Raw genomic sequence first — 19910 nt, 5'->3', positions numbered from 1 at the left:
TATACCAAATTACTGTGCAAAATGACAAAGAGCTGAATGTGCAAAGATCTGTACCTCACCTAAATTGTTTGATGAACTCACATAATGCACAAACATCAGCATTCTGCTACTGGATTTATAAAACGGCAAACACAGCTTTGGACTTGATTTGTGGGATTCAAACCATTTCTCACTCAAGTTTTTGGTTTTGTAAACAGTAACATTCAAAGAAATCGTCTCTGACAGCCTGGACGTTGTTAAGATAAACAGGAAACAGTTAACTGCAGACTTTATCTTAGCATGATCAGCCTGTCCTGAGAGGCCTGTGTATGAATAGAATCGTCACTGACTCACACTGTGTATTTGAGGTTGTGTGCTTGGGTATGTGTGTAAACGGCCAACCACTTCAGTACCTAAATCTCTGCCTGTAAACATTTCCAAATTCCCTCCCTCTTTGTCTTTACATTCCTTACTTACTCACTGTATTAACCCATTAATCAAATTGATTGAAAAATAAATAAACATATGTTACATAGAATACATTCAAGTACAGCAGTTCCTCAATACTGGAATGCAAGCAGGTTCTGCTTTTACAGTTTGCACCACTTTTCAGTCTGGGTTTTGGCTGACTGTTTTCTTAGTTGACTACAGTACGTGCACAGCATATAGTCAATAACCACATGCAGCTCAACAATCTCAAACTGGCTCTATGATGTTGAGAGTTTTGCGATCATTTGAGCTCTCACTGAACTCTGTGACACTTGTATGTTTCTGAGGAAACCTCACCTTGCAATCAACTGCTCGTTCTGACCATGTATGACACTCTCTACCCACATCTGCAGCATCTGTGGGATCATTGGCGATCTAATATACTTAGGTCAAGCGCCAAGGGTTGCCTAATTGCCACTTTGAAGCCTTAAGAGGTTGTGGTCCTCTCATAGAGCAGTGAGGGTGCGGAAGAGCTGAGTGAGGCAGAAGACGGAGGCGGTGAGTGCAGTGCACTGTTTGGCTAGCAGCTTGGTACTCAGGTCTTGGCAGCTGCGTTTGCTGCTGGCTCGTTCTGCTGCCAGACAGAAGTCTCTGAAAGAGCGAGCGACATCCACCAGACCTGCAACTGCCTCTGCATTCCTCCTGTCACACCTATCGCAACCCGAGAACCAGAGGCATATACCTGCCAGCTCTACCAGGGTCCGGAAACTGTTAGCCAGGGAGTGCAGCATTTCCTCTGGACTCTGTCCAATCCCCACCACTTTCTGGCAGCCTGTCATCAGCCGCCGGGCCTCCATCTGGAGCACACGCTTGTTCTCTGTAAAGTGAGCAGGGCAAGTGTCTCTTGGATGACGACCTCCGTGACCCATCACTGATCGGTCAGAACCAGTGCTTTCCAAAATGGAAAGCAGCTGGTCCACATCTACACGGAGTACTTGGAAACCTGCAGGGGGATCTGGGTAGCGCTGCTGGCCCAGCCGACTGATAGTGTCTTTGTGCGTTTGAGACAAGAAACTGTCAGAGCCATCAGACAGTGGCGAAAGGAGGGGGCTGAGTTCTGAGGTTGAGGAGGAGAAAAGGATAGATCGTGGGAAGGAGGGAGAAATAGAAGAAGTGGGGAGAAAGGAGGGAATGGGGGATGAAGTCATGAGAGGAAGCCCTGCTCCAGAAGTCTGCTTCATACCGCTGCCCTTTGAACGACAGGAGAACTCGTAGACCGTCAGCTCCTCGTCAAAGCCGTCCCCACTGCTAAAGCAGTTGGTGTAAACTGGAGGGCAACCACAGGCATCCAGCGGCATCTGCATGCCTTCCATAACCGTCTCACATCCAGATGCCAACACAGAACTACAGCCATACTCAGACTTCAATAGTGGGGCACTCCCCACATCTACTGGGGTGTTTGTCTGCAGCGAATCCTCGCAGATTGTAAACACCCTACATCCTGAGGAAAGTGTTTTTTGTGAGTCTGAAACTTGCTCTGTAGGTCTACAAAGACCCACCAAAGGCCTGTCACTACTGGTCCGTCTTACTTTCTGTGTCTGACTATGAAATGGGAGTCCTGGTCCATTTAGATTCTGTGTGGTGACAACTATTGGAGGAAGGATGGAGGGTGCAGCATCTTTTATTGGGCCAGGAGTGTCCATCTTTATGCCTGAGGAGTCTCTTTGGAGGTTGTTCAACATGGAGGATGGAGGCTCTGTTATTGGTCCTGGTGTGGTCTTCATAGGTCCAGTGAACAGAGGCTGAGGATGGGATTTAGGCTCAGTCTGGACAGGCAATGGAGAGCTCACTTCCTTCACCTCCGTTCCAGATTGAAAACTCTTTGCAGTGGTTGTTTCTTCAAAAAACTCCCTGTCCACCTCAGGTCCTGTAACAGTCGTGTCAGTGTCATCTGATCCTACAGATTCCACTGACTTTGAGAGGCCTTTTCCAAAGTCTACTGTTTGTGTGACGTCATTAACGTCTGTAACTTTGATGGTGATCTCGATATCACCCCTTTTGTCCTCAGCAGGACTCTGCTGTACATTGCTCACACCGGCTTGGTTGAGGGTTTCCTGTGAACGTGATAAATAAAGGGGCAACTGTTGAATTTTCCCTCGCAGTGTAGAGGAAGATAAGCGACCCATTATGCTAGGGGAGCATGACTGGAAGAGGAAGTGGGTAGGGGAGGGAGGTTCCTTCGATAGATCATGGACTGTGGCTGTGTAAGCTTGGGCTAAGGTAGGACTAGCTAACCGTTCTTTGACTTCAGTTCTTGGAAGAGTAGAACTTTTTTGTTGGTCTACACTTTGGTTTGAGCATGCTGATGCTTCATGTGTATTTTCACTTTTCAATGTGCCTGAATTAAACGTCGGAGATATGACACTTGTTGCGGCTCCAAGCTTTGCAGTGATAGAGTTTATAGTACGAGTGTAATCAGAATTAATTGAATTCATTCTGGAACGAGCTTCAGTTTTAGAAAGAGCTGTCTTAGATTCACCTTTACATGTTGGAGCTGAATTGGCATGGATGCTATGCTTTGTTTCTACAGCCCACTCCTCTTTTTGGCCACTTGAAAAAGAATTTATGGGACAAGTCACCTCATCTTCATCAAAAACATTGTCTGAATTGGTGCTGTCAGTAACTTCATCGCTTAAAGTCACAGTTGGACTAACTCCACTGATGGCTTCATCCTCATTTACACTGGTGGTAATTTCTAAACATAACTGTTCTTGGTTTATGTGATTTTGATTGCTAAGAGGTATCTCATCAATCCTAGATAAAGATGTTTTAGTTCCCTTGTTTTCACTGCCACCTTCTACCTTCATCAAACAGTCACTTGGGGATTTCAGACGACCTGGTATAGGAGGTAGAGGGGATGAAGGAGGAGGTGGAGGTGGAGAGTATGATGGGGGGCTTGACTTTTTGTGCACCACCTCGACCTTAATTTCTTCTGAGTTTGAATTCTGCTCTTCAGTGATGAGTTGGCCTTCCAAAAAGCCATTACTTTCATTTTTATTCAAACTTATGAAACATTTAGGCAGACTGTTAGCCTCTGGCTGTTTCATTTTACCTGTAAGTGGTCTCTTTGAACTAGATGAGCTCTCACTCAGCCCGTCTGTATTCTCTTCTTCCCTCTTGATTTCCTCTTTGTGTATTTCGGGTAAAAACATATGGTGAGTGAATGGCCCATTGCCTGAAACACTGGCTGCCTCCTCCTCTCTGTCCTTTTTCCCCTTATCTATCTCACCTTGTCCCTCTCCTTCCTCCTTTCCATCCCCCCTTCGATCAGCACTTTCCTTTCCATCTGGATCCACCCGGCAGCGGACAACGCTAATCGTAGGAGATGCTGCCTTCACCAGATCTGTGACCGATTTGGATTCCATTGCATCGGGCTCCATCTCCATTTCTTGCTTCCTAGAAGGAGCCTGTGGCTCTCTTGTCCAATCATGAGACTGAAAACCACTGGGTGAGCTGAGCCCATGTAGGCATTGTTTGGAAATGATGGGTTTTGACTCGAGCTGAGATGGTTCCCCTTCAGAGTGAGTCAGGGAGGAAATTGTAGGACTGGGATTCTGGGTTTGGTCAGAAGGCTCAGGATCTGAGCTCAGCATCTGCACATTATTGACTACAGCTGAAAGGTTTTTATGAATCCTGCTAGAGAACTGGTCCTGCTTTGATTCTGAATTTTGCTCTGGGTACGACACTGTCGAGGTGTAGTCAGTTTCCATGAAGGAACGACGTTTACGTGATCGTTTTCTGAGCTGAAACAATGTTTCCCTGCCTCCTCCTTCCTCATCTTCTCCTTTTCTGTCTTCCTCTGCTTCTCCATCTCTACCAGGATCAGTTACATAGACTCCAATGTCACTGAGACTGAGCGTACTGAGGAAGTCTAGCTTCATTTCAGTGCAAATATCTGCAAGGGAACAAATTATACACAAACAGACACACAGGTTATTAAAATTAGCTCATAAAAAAAGACATCCCTCCAGGTACAAACATATTCTTGATAAGACAGAAAATGACTTTTTTTTTTACATCTTATTTTTGTCTTGTCTTTACAGATTATTGTCAAATCACTGAAAATACTCTGTTTAAAAAAGTTAATCTTTCTGAAAAGTTGCTGCTAAACAACACCAAAAGCTAAATAAATCAGCAGGAAACCTTTTCATAGAGATGAAAATACAAACTTTGTTAAAGCTCCTGTGAAAAGGCTTAAGGTTAGGCTGGTTTTGGAGAACCCTTGGAATTAAGAGGGACTTTTATACCTCTATTTGAAACACAGTTTATAATTGAACTGAGAGCATTAAAAAACTGTTTAAATGGTGAACAGCTGATGGCCTTGCTGATGTTCTTGTGTGTGTATCTAGCACTGTCTGTCCTAGAGCAGCTACTCTTTATTTTATTCTTCATATGGAATTATATAGGTTTAGTGAGTCAATTAAAAGTTTGATGTGATGTGAAAGTGTGATGGACCTATAAAATACCAATGTAGACATCAACATTCTTATTGATGGTCTTCTTTGCTGCTATAGATCATGTAGTGCCATTATAGTATTATTTTTAGTTGGTTGGCTACCATCTAATAGCTCTAAAGAACATAATATTAACTCTGAAAGGAAAATATCAAGGACTTTATGAAGGAAACCTGTTCCCATTTATTAATTATCCAGCTGTTGGATTGTTTCTTTATCTAGCAAAGCACATTTGGAAATGTGAACTTTTTGAGTGTTTGGATGGCATGATTGGTAGTAGTGGCTACAGTCTCCTGAGTAAAAACAGACAAACTTTCATAGATATTTATGTTATAACATTAACTTGAAAGTAGGACATTACTTACATATTTCACATGCAAGTTTCTTGTATTTAATCTCTAATATAGCAGGAGGACATTGTGCTTATTTCAACTATTTTGGTTTGACAGTGCTTCCCAAAAAAGGTGGCAAAATACATAAGGGTTTTGAGTTGATGACTGTAAAGTATAAATTAAAACACAAAGTTCTGCAGCAAAAATGTGCATGAAATTTTTTTTTAAGATAATCATTAGAGCTACATTGTTTTATATAATTAGAAAACTTGCTTTTTTGTTCTGTTTTTTCTTTTTTTTTTTTTTTACAGAAATGTAAAATATTTAGTTTGAAAGGGTTAATGTACTATCTAGAATATTTGAGCATTTACAAATACTTTAATTTTTAGACATTTAACCGTAATGGCATCAGTCGTCATGTGCAGATAAATAAAAAAAGAGAATATCACGAAAAAGTTTATATCGTTTAATTCAAGAAGTGAAAACTTCAAATATTCTAGATTCATCTCAAACAAAGTGAAATATTTCAAGACATTTTTATTCTTTTAATCTTGATGATTACAGCTTCAGCTCACAAAAATAAAAAAGCCACTATTTAAAATATTAGAATATCACAAAACATTGGTCTAAAAAAGGATTTATAATGCAGAAAAGTTGACTATCTGGAAAACGTATTCATTTATGCATTCAGTACTTGGATTGGCTCCTTTGACACAAATTCCTGTGTCTACATGACCTGGCATGGAGCCAATCAGCCCAAGGCACTGCTGAGGTGTCGTGATGCCCAGGTTGCTCTGACAGCAGCCTTCAGCTAATCTGTGTTGTTGAGTCTGGTGTCTCATCTTCCTATAAACATTTCCTCAGGGATTTGGGTCAGACCAGTTGGCTGGCCAATCAAGTACAGTAATACCATAGTCAGTAAACCAGTTTCTGGTAGCTTTGGCTTCTCAGTGAGAAGGTGGAGTCCAGCTGGAAAAGGAACTCAGAATCTCAATAAAGCTTCTCAGTACAGTGGACCAACAGCAGTGGAGGACATGCCACATTAAATCATCACTGACTGTAGAAACTGAAAACACTGGACTTCAAACATCTTGGATTCTGGGCCCCTACGATCTTCCCCTGACCCTAGGATCTTGATTTCCAAATAAAATTAAAAATGTGCTTTCCTCTGAAAAACATGACTTTGGACTACCGAGCAGCGGTCCAGTTCTTTTTGTCCTAAGCCCAGGTGAGAACCTTGTGACATCTATAGTTCAGTATGGGCTCAACAGTGTGTGGTGACTCTTTATACACTGACTCCAGCCTCAGTCAGCTCTTTGTGAAGTTCCCCAAAATTCTTGAATCTGCTTTGTCTTACAATCCTCCTCTGCTTGTGCACCTTTTCTTACCACACTTTTACCTTCCAGTCAACTTCCTATAAATCTGCTTAAAGCAGCCTCTGGGTACAGCCTTATCTGTCAACAATGACCTTCTGTGGCTTACCCTCATTGTGGGGGATGCCAGTGATTATCTTCTGCACAAAAGTAAAGTCAACAGTCTTCCCCATGATTGCAGTTGTGTAAACTGATCCTGAGTAAGAGAAAGAAGGCCCAGGAAACCTTTGCAAATGGGACTTTTCCACAATATTCAAATATTCTGAGATCGTGGTATTTTGATTTTGTGAGCTGTAAGCTGTAAGCATCAGGATTAAAACAAAAAACGTCTTAAAATATTTTACTTTGTATGAGATGAATCTAGAATATATGGAAGTTTACAGTTTTTTAAATAAATCACAGGAAAAAAATGAAACATTATATTCCATTTTTTAGGTGCACCTGAATATGCTGTCCTATCCCTCAAGAGTGTTAGAGTCCAAAAAATAAATACTATAAAGAAAACAAAAATAAGACTAAGACTATTCAAAATACAAAGGATGAAAAACCACTGCCATTGACAAAGGGGAAACAAGCTGTTACACTGGATGGGTCTTGCAAACCAAGGACCACCCACTTATACAGCCTGCCCACCTTGAAGTACTGTGAGGAAATAGACTTTTTGCTTTCACTTTTTCATTCATATTAGATTTTTGAAAACATAAGTTACACCAGTATTTTATCTTTTATTTTTAAGAGCTGCATGTACTTTGCTTGTGTGTCAATTAAGATATGCTATTTAGTCTACAACTGAATAAAAAGCAATAGACATTGCCATACAAGAGACAACTAATTTCAGTATTGCTGTTTCATTGGATGTCATCAACAAAATAATATTAGTTAACCTAAATATCTTTACATCCCTAGGCTGAAAGATACATTTGGACATTTATATGCTGAAAGATACATGTGGACATTTATACAATCCCATGCACTGAGCCTTAGTGCTTCTAAGATAAAATCTTAAGTCTGTGACCAAATCCAGCACTTCTGTTATGGTAGGTGTGGTCAATAGTTAATCAAATGCTTTCCAGGCAATAACAGCATTGCTTTGTGGCCCAACAGTGTATCATTTTAATGTAGTACACACTTTCAACACAAGATGGCAGTAAATGCAGAACAACCAGCCTGTCCCTTTGAAGTAAAAGGAAAAGCATGCACCCACTACAGAGAAAGAAATCACCTCTTGGCAGAGCTCCTGAGGTAGGGTCTTCAGGGGAGGTGAAACGATCCCTGGCGTCAAAAAACTCTTCATCAGAGCTGCTGTCTCCAAAGCCAGGGGGAGGCTGGAGGATGGGCACAGACTCCAAGTCGACTTCCTTGGCTGGATCCCCCTCCACTTTCTCTCCCTCCTCTCCTTCATTCTGACTCGAGGGGCGGGGAAGGCTGCGAGCACTGTCAGGAGTGATGTTAGAGCACAGTTTGTAGTAGCAGCGGGCATCACTCTGGTCAAAATTAAACACAAAATCCATGTTAGAAGATGGGGAGGACGGGGTAGTGGACAGCAGAAGTTCATTAAAACAGCCCTCTCCACTCACACTTCCACCTTCCCCTGCTTTCCTCACAGATTCATTCAATTCTTTTAACACCCTTCTCCTCCTCCTTCTCAGTTCCTCCTCTTCATCTTCTTCCTCGCTGGCCTCCGGAGGGCTTGGTAAGAAGTCCACAAGGCGGGAGAGCTCAGCGAAACACAGAGAGCTTTCACTAGAACAAGGGTTATCTGGACATTTTTGTGCATGAGAAAGGCTTAGTAAGGGGGACACAGGCACCAGGAGTTGGGGATCTGCTCCATCCCCCGACCTTCTGCGTCCTTCTCCTCTGTCAGGGGTTTTAAGGTGGATAAGGGGATGAGAGTGGGCTGGTGGAGGGACTAAAAGGTGTGGCTGAGTGTGGCTGTGCGAGTAGTGGTGTAACTGAAAGGGAGAGTGGGCATAGCCATGAGCATTGGGATTAATGGTTGAAGAAGAACATGACAGTAAATCATCTTCCTCCAAAGCATCAAGGGAGTCACTTGAGGGGCTGGTGAGCACCCTGGAGTCAGAGTGACAAGAATCAGATGCTTCTGATACAGGAAGCTGCTCCTGTGCTGCTGTCACCTCTCCTCCACCTCCCATTTTACCTCGTCCCATTTTTTTCTGTTTGTCCCCCAAATCGTTTATTATCTCAACCTGCACTTGCAGAGTGTCCCGTAATCCCTCTGTCTTCTCTTTGTGCTCCGTACCGTCCTTCTCATCCACTTTGTTTGTATCTGGCAGAGACTTTTCTGTGTCAGCATCCTTTTCCTCCTTCTCCCCTTTATTCCCCCAAGGTTTATCTCCTTTTTCACCACTTTCTTTGTTTTTTCTTCTGTCTTTGTCTTTTCTTTTTCGCCCATCTGGATCTGACGAAGATCTGACACGAGGGTAGGGCTTGTCATCTTGAGACATCTTGTCCACCAGTGGGTCCATGTCCAAGTCTGAGGAGTCATCTGAGTCGCTGCCACAACGGGACACATAACCTGTGAGCAAGTACCAAAATGAAAACAGTTATCTATTCTATGGCATATATCGTAGTCTTCTATTTTAATAACTAGGGCTGTCAAAAGGTTATACATCCTAATTGGTAATAAGGAGACTGATTAATGGCTAGATCAAAGATTTTATTGGGACGATAGATAGATGGATGGAAAGATGGATGGATGGATAGATAGATAGATGGAAAGATGGATGGATGGATAGATAGATGGAAAGATAGATGATAGATAGATAGATAGATAGATAGATAGATAGATAGATAGATAGATAGATAGATAGATAGATAGATAGATAGATATTTCAAATGTCAGAGTTTTTTTTTTGCAGTCAAGAATCCCATGAACCTTCCTTCCACCATACTCTCTACATAGGGAGTAGAATGTAATGAACTGCATTGTGCCTTTATTAGCATAATGAAAAAACTATTTTGGACACTTCTTGCTGACTTATCAGCTGATGCTAATGGCATTGCTGTCACACAGCTGAGGTGAGCAGTTATGTCAGCCTGCCAGCAGAATTTCTGTGCTAACTGAAATTAATGTGCGAATTTTTTATGGTCATGTGCCTATCGTCATAGAGAACATCTAAAGTTACTCTGTTAAAAACCTTTGCTCTTTATCAAAATACCTCCAAATCTTAGTAAAAATGTCACCAATATCAACTTTTTGTGTTTCTGTGCTCTGCATCCACATTGGTCATGCTCCTCTTGTCCTTCTGTCATGGACAACTGCGCACCACATTGCATGGAGATACGAGGTAAGCCTACTGAATAATGGGACGGTGCCAGTGAGAATAAAACCACGTGGTTCACAGTCACACTGGGTGTTATATATTAAAGTTTGGCTAATGGTCTCCATTGACTAAGAGCTGGTTTGGGATATTTTGCATGAAATTTTAATATGACAAAAGTGTGTGCCAAAGTTGTCCCAAAACTTCTCACTCCTAATCAAAAGGAAAGACAAAAGAAATTTTGTGGAGATATTTTGGAGCAATTTGAAAGAAACCACTTTTTTTTTATTTTTCTTTTTAGAAGGAGCAATTAGATGCTATGAAACCTTAACCTAGCAAAGCAGATGGATACACCACTCCTCAAATTATGCATGTAAAATATGTAAAGAGGTCATAACCTGATGCCAAACATATATAAACTTTTTTTCTGCAATAATTTTAAACAAATGAAAATGCCATTTGTCTGACTGAAAGAATATATTCCCAACATAGTGTACTATATGGTGAGTGACCTTGAACACAGCCATGGTTTTCTGTACATGTGTATTTATCTGTACCTTCCTCTGCAGACACCTTGTGCTTCCGGGAGTCCTCAATCCAGGGAAAGATGTTTAGATTGGGATCCACAAACACTCGACAATACCCTGCTATTAGGCAGGACATGTCTTTGGCTGCCACTGACTCTAATAGCAACGTGATGGGCTTTGTAGAGAGAGGGGAAAAGATGTAAGAGACAGGACAAGAAGAGAGAGTGAGTGGTAAAAGAAATAAACCATGGAAATATTGTTCTTAGCAGGTCATTATTCTGATGAATAAGCAGTTGATGTCCTTTGAAAAGGAAAAGACTTGCTCTAAAAGTACTGCTTTAATAGTAGGTTACACTAAGGTGAATGCTAATTAGCAGCTTTCTTTGGCCCTTAACCTCAATCCTTCTGTCAGCTGTACCTGCCGATCCCATGGGTATTCTTATCGTATCTCATAAGGGCTTTGCCAATCACTTAATTTGTTATGGCATAAAATATTTTTTCATTTGTCTGTGTTAATACATTTTCAATAGATAGAATTTTGCATTCAATTCATTCAGTTTTCCACGACCCTTATTTTAAAATTTTTAAATATTTAACTTTATAGAACAGTTGAGATAGCCATGGGCTTCCACTGTTGTTTTTTTTTTTTTACATAATCTCATTTTATGCAATAAGCAAATATACAATGCACTTGAATTTTTTCAGACCTCCACTTTTTTCAGTTTTGTTATGCAGCCTGATGCTACAATCCTTTGAATTCATTTTTTCTCTCATTAATCTGTACTCAGTACCCCTAAGCTCAGATTCCTTCCATCAATCTTTAATGAGATGTTTCTAAACCTTGACTGAAGTCCACTTCTGGTAAATTTAACTTACTGGACATGATTTGGAAAGACACACACCTCTCTTTAGAAGGCCTCATGGCTGACAATGCATATTGGAGCAAAAACCAAGCCATGAGGTCAAATGAACTGTCTGCAGAGATCAGAGACTGTGCAAGGCACAGTTCTGGGGAAGGCTACAAAAAACGTTCTGCTGCACTAAAGGTTCATACAAGTACCGTGGCCTCCATAATTCTCAAATGGAAGAAGTCTGGCATAACCAGGACTCTTCCAAGAGCTGGTCATCCAGCCAAACTGAGCAAATGGGGGAGAGGAGGTGACCAAGAACCTGATGGTCACTCTACCTAAGCTCCAGAAATCCTGTGTGGAGATGGGACAAAGTTCCTGAAGGACAGCCATTGCTGCAGCCCTCCACTGATCTGGGCTTTATGGCAGAGACGCTAGACAGAAGTCTCTCCTCAGTGCAAAACATATTAATGCCCACTTGGAGTTTGCAAAAAAGCACCTGAAGGACTCTCAGACGGTGAGGAACAAGAATCTCTGATCTGATGAAATCAAGACTAAACTGTTTGGCCTCATTTCTAAATGTTATTTCTGGAGATAACCAAGCACTGCTCATCGCCTGCCCAATACCATCCCAACAGTGAAGCATGGTGGTGGCAGCATCATGCCGTGGGGGTGTTTTTTAGCAGCAGGGACTGAAGACTGGTCATGGTTGAGGGGAAAAACCAGTTCCCAGCTCAGGACCTCAGACTGAGCAGGTTCATTTTCAGACATAACAACGACCCTAAGCACACACCCAAGACAACACAGGAGTGGCTTAGGAACAACTCAGTGAACGTCCTATAGTCACTGAGCCAGAGCCCTGACTTGAATCCTATCCTACTTCTGGAGATACCTGAAAATTGCTGTCTATTGGCGGTCCCCATCCAACCTGACAGAGTTTTTAGAGGATTTGTGAAGAAAAATGGCAGAAAATGTCTCAATCCAGGTGTGAAAGTTTGTTGCGTCATATTCATAAGGACTCAAGGCTGTAATTGCTGCCAACTCAGTACTGAGTAAAGGTCTAAATACTTATGCCAGTGTGATATTTCAGTTTTTCTTTTTAATAAACTTCAAAATGCTCACACATTCTGTTCTGACTTTATCATCATGGGGTACTGAGTGCAGATTAGTGAGAGAAATAATGAATTTAAAAATTTGCAGCATCAGGCTGCAGCATAATAAAATTGAAAAAAGTGAAAGGGGTCTTAATACACTATACTACTCTGAAGCAAAACAACATAATTATTCTTTATTTTAATAACATTACAGAGGAAACATAAACCAAGATTTTCCAATAATTTTTTTAACGATGAAAGTCCTCAAAGTAATTTGCTCTTTTGATCCCTGGTCTGTAGTTTTTGCATGATTTAAATTTCTAAAGAGATGAGTTAAAGATCTTAAGACATATTAAAGACCCATGATGCATTTAGGATCTCTTTCTTAAAATCATAAGACAGGCTGAATTCAGAAAGGCTGCACAAATATCACTAATTTCAAATAAATATAACCACGTTTTGTAGAACTGATTCAATACACAGTAGTTTTGTCTTGCTGTATGTAAGGTGTGATATGTGCTCACCTTGATGTCCTGCATGTAGATTTTGACCAGGCTGACCTTGTCTGACTCCGGCAGCAGCTCGATGCGTGTGATGCTGGTAAACTCAGTGAGGTTTGACAGGATGCTCAGTTTGTGATTAACAATCTGACTCACACCGTAGCGAGCTCCAACCAACAAGGTCACCATTGACTCCCTGTCCTGGAGCTGAAAACAGAGACAGCAAAGAAGAGAAAAGACCAAAACTTCATTCAACCAAGTTAACAGACATAATACAAGACACACAGCTATCAAAATACCCACCATCATGGTGGCACTGAAGGATTTCCCTCCAAATGACTTTAGATCACTCAGCTCCTCCAGGTAGTTGAGGCGCGCCTGATTGACAGACAGTCCCTTCTGTTTGGGATCGTGCAGTGATTGGCTCTTCTTCATGTGGTAGCCGATAGCTTTCCTCAGATCCTTTTCTCGCATGTTCCTTAATAATGTGGATGACACAAAGTTTTCTATGCCCCACGTCTTCCTGCAGAAACAAAGACACAGAAAGGTGAATTTAGAGGGTCTTCTGGTGTGGATAAGATTGGAAGAAAGCTATTTCTAGTTGTCCTACAAGTCAACATTAATTTTGCTCTGTAGCATTTACTGGCAATTTCAATTGCGTTGATAAAATACAATATCATTTAATTGTGTGTGTGTCCCACGTGATAATTTTCAAGTTGGTCTTCGGTGACTGTCCGCAGCTCGCCAGTCTTTCCTGGATGTGAAGAGCAGCAAGTCTCAAGGCGGTGTTACACCTCATCTCTATTGCAAAGCGCTCCTGCAGCACATCATTCACCCCCTAAAATGCACACAACAGACAGACAGTACACAGTGTAAATAGTTTCAGATACTATTTAAAGAATATGACTGCTGCAATGCTTCTATGTTTCTGTTTATAATCAGTGCAAACTTTGCCTTGTCAGGTTCTGATTCTGATAATGATTCTGGCTGATCCCCATCCAAGTGTACATATTTTTTTTGAAGATGTTCAGCCTGCTTTGCAAATATTTGCTGTCAACTGGAAGCTCTGGGAGGTTTTTAGAATATACAGACATGTGCTTTTTAAATTTCTCTTTTCCATTTTGTGTGATTTTACTGAATGTTTTTAGAGGATGTCTGTTTTAATGTAAAGAAAATTTACAATAAAAACAATCCTAACATCACTGAAAAACCAAACCTTTAAGATATTTTGTATACATTACAGGACATTTCTTGATATTCTGTACTATATTGTCTTTTAACTGAGGAAAAACATCAGTACTAATTATAAGTAAGTTGCTTTTCATTATAATTGGGAGCTAAAAGATTTCCACAAAGCCTAGCCTCTATTAACTCCCTTACATGGTGTATTTATAGATGAAATCTGGCTTGTTATGTAACAAAAATCCCCATTTTCCTTTCTCAACCAAGAAACAACAATGCAGGAGTGAAACCTGGGTAAGTTTTGATGTTAAGACTGAACACTTCAAAACAGGCTGAGCTACAGTCTGCTTTGTTGCATAAAGGTGAAATGTGTCATCTCTTACAGTATTTATTTTTAGAGGTGCTACGAATCTTTGCTCCTTAATTTATTTCAGATTCAGAATCCCCTCAGAAGAGTAACCTTTTTTAGGACGCCTCTTCTGATGATATTGCTAGTAGATCTGCACAAAATTATATTTTATTTATAAGGATCAACATCAATATTGTGAACTCCCTCATCATGGCTCAATTGACACCAGTTACATGGCACAGCCTGGTGAACAGTGATGCTGCATTTACATGGTTTCTGCATACATTATCTAGATATTCTAATGAAGCAGAACAAGTTAAATCAGGCCATGCCCATTAAAGCCTCTTTGAAATGGATAACAGTTTGATTAAAAAAAAAAAAAAGAAGAAGATCCTTCTAAGGGCTTTTAAGGTTAGAGCAAAGCATTTTTAACACAGCTTTTCCAAACACCCTAGTTTTATTTTGGATGCTAAAATTATTTTGCTTTGCGAACGGAAACAAAATTATTTCACAAAATTTAAGAAAACTACCAGGGTTTAAATTATTAGCCCCCTTTAGAACTGGCATTTTTGTTGAGCCATAGCACGAACCACTGCTGTGCAATGATCTGCTTTAACTTTTTTTAATTTTCAAAACTCGTAAAACCAAGTTAAAACTGAGGCTTATCTTCCAATTTACACACAGTATAAAACTTCAGTAAGGATTTTAAACCTTGTCTCTTGAGAAAGTATCACTGCAAAACCAAAAGAAATCAGTTTAGACCTGAGAAAAAGAATTGCTCCTGCTAACAAAGCAGGAGAAGGATCTACAAAGTTATCACGGCATTTCCAAGTGTCAAGAACTGGAGTGAGAGGTATGATCAAGTTATCAATGAGAGCTACACAATACAGAACAAGCCATGCAGAGGTCGGAAGATAAAGATTTCAGAGACCCTAGAAAGAAATCTAGTAAGAGATGTAAGACCCCAGACCAACTACCAAGACTCTAGTGAAGGCCTTGCAGAAGAGACCTTCAAGCCAGACAGAAGTATGCTAAGAACAACCTGAAGAAAGATTATGCAGACTGGAAGCATGTTTTTTGGTCAGATGAGACCAAACTGGAGCTATTTGGCTGTACAGACATTACTTATCTTCGGAGAAAGAAGGGAGAAGCGTATAAGCTAAAGAACACTGTCCCAATAGTAAAACACCACGGTGGGAGTGTTATGCTGTGGGGATACTTCTTGTAAAGGTGGAAAAATCACAAAGGAAGAAGGATATGTAAAGATTTTGAAAGAAAACGCCATGCAGTCAGCAGAAACTGAGTCGTTGCTTTGTCTTGCAACACAATAACGACACAAGAACTACCCCCAGAGGAACGTTATTGAGTGGCCTGCACAAAGCTCTGACTTGACTTCCATTGAACCTGTGGGGTGAACAGAAGACCAAGGTCCATGCAAGAAGACTGTCAAATCTGAAGGAGCTTGAGAGATTCACCAGAGAAGAATAGGCTGGGATTCCTCTGGAGACGTGTCTGAGACTTGTTGAAACCTAAAACAAACGACTCAAGGCTGCTATCCAGAAAAAAGGAGACATAACTGACAGAGGGGCTAAAAATTTGACCCTGGGTTTTTTTTTTTGTGAAATAATTTTGTTTCTGTGTGCAAACTAAAATAATACAAGCATCCAAAGTAGAACTGGAATGTTTGAAAAAAGCTGTGTTAAAAAATCCTTGCTCTGTTTACAGCACAAAGGATAAACCTAAAAACAAACATGACATTTTCATAGGGGGGCTTATAATTTCATCCTCATCTGTACATATGTGACCAGAAGAGCCAGTATGCAGCCTGAGATCTTCAGGCAGAGGTCTTTAGACACACCTGAGGATTCAGGATTACAGAGCATTTATACTTAAAGCTGAAAACCCTGAGAGAGCTGCCAGAGGAAATTGGGTCAGTGGAATCTGTGACCCCTTTAAATCTTTTCTTAAAACCTACTTTTATTTAATTCTTATTCTTGAAAGACAGAATTTAAAAAAAATACATTTTTCATAGTTAAACAACTAGGAAACTGGGTAGCTGGAAAACTAAACTCCATTTCATCTATTTTTGCTGTGTTCATGAAAAGAGAAAAAGCAGCGCATTGATAAATGTACTTGAGCTTGCATAGCGCTTTTCAAGTCGTCTGACTACTCAACTACTACACTGTAGGCCACACCTATCCATTCACACCCTTTCACTCTAGGCACTCCACATTAGCTAAAAACTGATGGCAGAGGTTGCTATGGAAAGTTTGCCATCAGTTTTTAGCTAATCCCATTCAAATGGTTGCATACACATTTACACGCCATCGACAAAGTTGTGGGAGCAAACTGGGGTTAAGTGTCTTCATGACTGCAGGAGCTGGGGATCGAACCCATGACCTTCCAGTTGCAAGCTAATCGACTCTACCTACTGATCCACAGTCGCCCTTACATTACAATCAAAAAATGCTGAATTTATACTGAGATATATAAAAAGCGCATCATTGTAAAAACGTAAAAATGTAGCATGTAGGGTTGTCAGCATTAATGCGTTAACCACATTTAATTAAGGTCTTAAAGTAATGCATTCAGTCTTTGCAATCACATTAATTCCGTCCTTCCGGCAAACCATACTCAGGCTGCTGTAGCAGGGCATTAGTTGGGCAGGACTAAATGTTCGGTCTTCCTTCCTCTTACAGTGAAGAAAATTAATGGCATCAGAGCTTCTTTGAATGTCTCATTTCACTTTAAAATACTTGCAGACAGCTCAGAGGACACATCAAAAGTAACCTGCACCTTGTGATATCAAACATTTCATCTTTTTGCTGTTCCCTTCAGCTATTTTCATTTCATTTCATTTTCCACCCAAAGCTAGTTCCTTTGTTTCTGTGGTTAAGCTGCTCTTGCAACTTTCCATCTATGAGAAGTGTCTTACTGTCTTTAAAAATAAGACAAGGAAGTTTTTCTTTTTTTTTTCTTTTTTATCATAAAAGGAAATAAAAACATTTGATTGAGACAGTACAAAGTAAAATCAAAACCAGAACATTGTCTTAGTAAAAGTCTCAGCTTATTGTTAACCTTAACGAGGTCACTTAAACAGTAAACTAGAACTCCTGAAAAGGTCTAATGCTGTCACATTAGCCAGTTGGACTTCAGTGAGTCATTTTGTACATGCTCTACTGCATACTTCTTGTTCTACAACAATTAGACATGTAACAGTATTTTGAATTTTGCTTTTTGCAGTGACATGTGATGTTTCAGACGATAGGTCTTCAGGGTCAAAAGTGTCATTTTTTTAGGAGCAGACAACTTCGACCAGAACAGTTAACTTCGACCCTTGCGTACCCATCATGCCTTGCGCTCCACTCGCTGGCTTGATATAACAGCGTAAAAAAAATGGTGGATGCCATGAGTGGCAAGGGAGAACTAAATTGTGGAGGCTCCATTACAGAAGCATTTTGGTTTCCCAGTGTCAAGAAATGAGAAAGGAGAAAAAGTGATGGACAAACAAAAAAACTAAATGTAGACACTGCCAGACTGTGGTGAAGGCAGTTGAAGGGGAATACGAGTAACATAAGGAGCCACTTGGCAACAGTGTTAGGGGTAATGTTACAGAGTAATCCATTAGAGTACGTGGATTATGTTTTTGTTGCTACAAGTAATGTAACGCACTAGTTTTACAATTAAAGTATTCCATGACCTTTTCAAAGAAGTAGTTACTGGAAGAAAATTCCCCTATTTCTTTTCTCTTCTGTAGCCACAATGGGAGAGAAAGAAAAAGAGGCTTCACAAAATCGGCACTGTTCACATATTGTAATACTGAAAGTACAATTGTTAAATAAATGCTGATATCACTTTTTCCCAAGTCTTCATTTGTTGTTGTTTTTCTGATAAATATCGTACTGTGAACTTGAGGTATTATCGTACCATGAGGTTGTGAGATTTTGATCCCGCAACATCCCTAATAACAATAATCAAAACAAATGGAAATATTGACACCTTTACCGCAAAGTTGACATCTTTTCGGAAGGCACTGTCATGATAACTTGACATTTGCGGTAAAGGTGTCATAATTTAGCGAATGACACTTAATGACATTTAATGGCAACATTCATGAAGCCCTATTCATGTTAATGATAGGTATCATGTCATGATTATGACAGCATAATGTCAGTCTTATGAATTAAACTTCAAGTAAAGTGTTACCAAATATTCAATTTAAAGCTGCTTCCTACCTCTGAGCCACACTTTAAGAGCACACAGCAGTGCAGCGCATCCTTAAACAATAAATCAAGTAGTCGTAGCCATAAAATTCTCAAATCAAGACATCACTTTACATTCATTTGATTCACAGTTCAAGACACTGGAAAGAACACTTGACAGCCACATGCACAACATGGACAATTGTGTTGAGAAATGCAGTTCAGTTTTAAAAGTGATTAAAACTTTGATTTATCACAATGAACTGTTAAAAAATGGTGTTTGACAACTCTTAAAAAAAATTATCATTTAACATGATAATTTCCCTTTTTTCATTACTTTGAAGCAGAAGTAGTTTCAAAGATTTTGATGTATTGCCCAATTATAACAATGTTGCTTTGAAGTTAACAATAACAGCAAAGCAGCTTATTACATCATATTTCAAGAAAGAAAATACCAAAAAAAGACAAATATAATGAAAAAAAATCCTAAGTAATAAGACGTGAAAAGTTAAATGAAGCAGTTTTTTTTTTCTATGAGTGAGATGTTCATCATTGTACCTGCAGGTAGAGGTATTCAAAAGCAGTTGGATCCTCCTGCAGCAGAGTCTGGAGGAATTTGGGCAGGAAACAGACTCGGAACAGACATCTGTAGTCATGGGCCTCTTTCTTCTGGACCACCTGAACATTTATAAACACACATAACTCTTTAAAAACATTTAGATGAAGGTGAAAGCTTTAGTTACATGCAGATTTAACCCACTTCTAAACACAGCTGTATGTTGGATAAGTACAGTGCTTAACAAATTTATTAGACCACCACCCAAAGTAAGGTTTATGCCACAGCTGCCATAAATTAACAGCATTGGTAAAAACAAAACCATTTTTTATGTTTCTGCAATGGTTAATACACCAATATGTAGAAGCTCTTTAACCCAAATGATATTTTTAATGCTAAAATATAATTATTATTGTTATGCATTAATTTCAGATTTACTGATTTACAAAAAAAACTGAAAAAACAGTAAAGCACATTATTATTTCTTGAATAATATGTCAAATTATAGTTATTTAGTTGCATTACTGAACAGAAAAATGAGTTGTAGTGGTTGAATGTTATGCTTGATTCATTTCTGACTTCTCTGAGAAGCCCAGTGAGCCGGCTCAAATTTGGGTATAAAAAGGTGAATTCAGTTTGAAATTCCTCATTCCTGTTTAAAATGGTAAAACATGGAGAGCTCACTGAAAATGAAAGAGTCCGCATTAAAGAACTTCATGATGCTGGATGGTCTCTGAGACAGGT

The 19910-nt window shown here is 39.9% G+C and overlaps 1 protein-coding gene across 1 annotated transcript in view; it reads right to left on the bottom strand.

The window, feature by feature from the left end:
- Window positions 1-832: 832 nt before the first annotated feature.
- The window catches only part of LOC121507924 (FERM and PDZ domain-containing protein 1), a 77138-nt gene continuing 58060 nt past the window's right edge, over window positions 833-19910 (bottom strand). Inside the window, exons 10-16 of the mRNA XM_041784323.1 lie at window positions 19169-19288; window positions 13579-13715; window positions 13181-13400; window positions 12902-13084; window positions 10466-10610; window positions 7850-9163; window positions 833-4363 (exon numbers count right to left, since the gene is read on the bottom strand). Coding sequence (XP_041640257.1) covers window positions 915-4363; window positions 7850-9163; window positions 10466-10610; window positions 12902-13084; window positions 13181-13400; window positions 13579-13715; window positions 19169-19288 — 5568 coding nt within the window. The 3' untranslated portion in view covers window positions 833-914. The remainder of the gene's footprint in view (window positions 4364-7849; window positions 9164-10465; window positions 10611-12901; window positions 13085-13180; window positions 13401-13578; window positions 13716-19168; window positions 19289-19910) is intronic.

This window comes from Cheilinus undulatus, linkage group 4, assembly GCF_018320785.1.
Source record: "Cheilinus undulatus linkage group 4, ASM1832078v1, whole genome shotgun sequence".
Taxonomy (NCBI): domain Eukaryota; kingdom Metazoa; phylum Chordata; class Actinopteri; order Labriformes; family Labridae; genus Cheilinus; species Cheilinus undulatus.
Note: the sequence above shows the minus strand (reverse complement) of the source record. Positions and strands in the feature narration are given on the sequence as shown.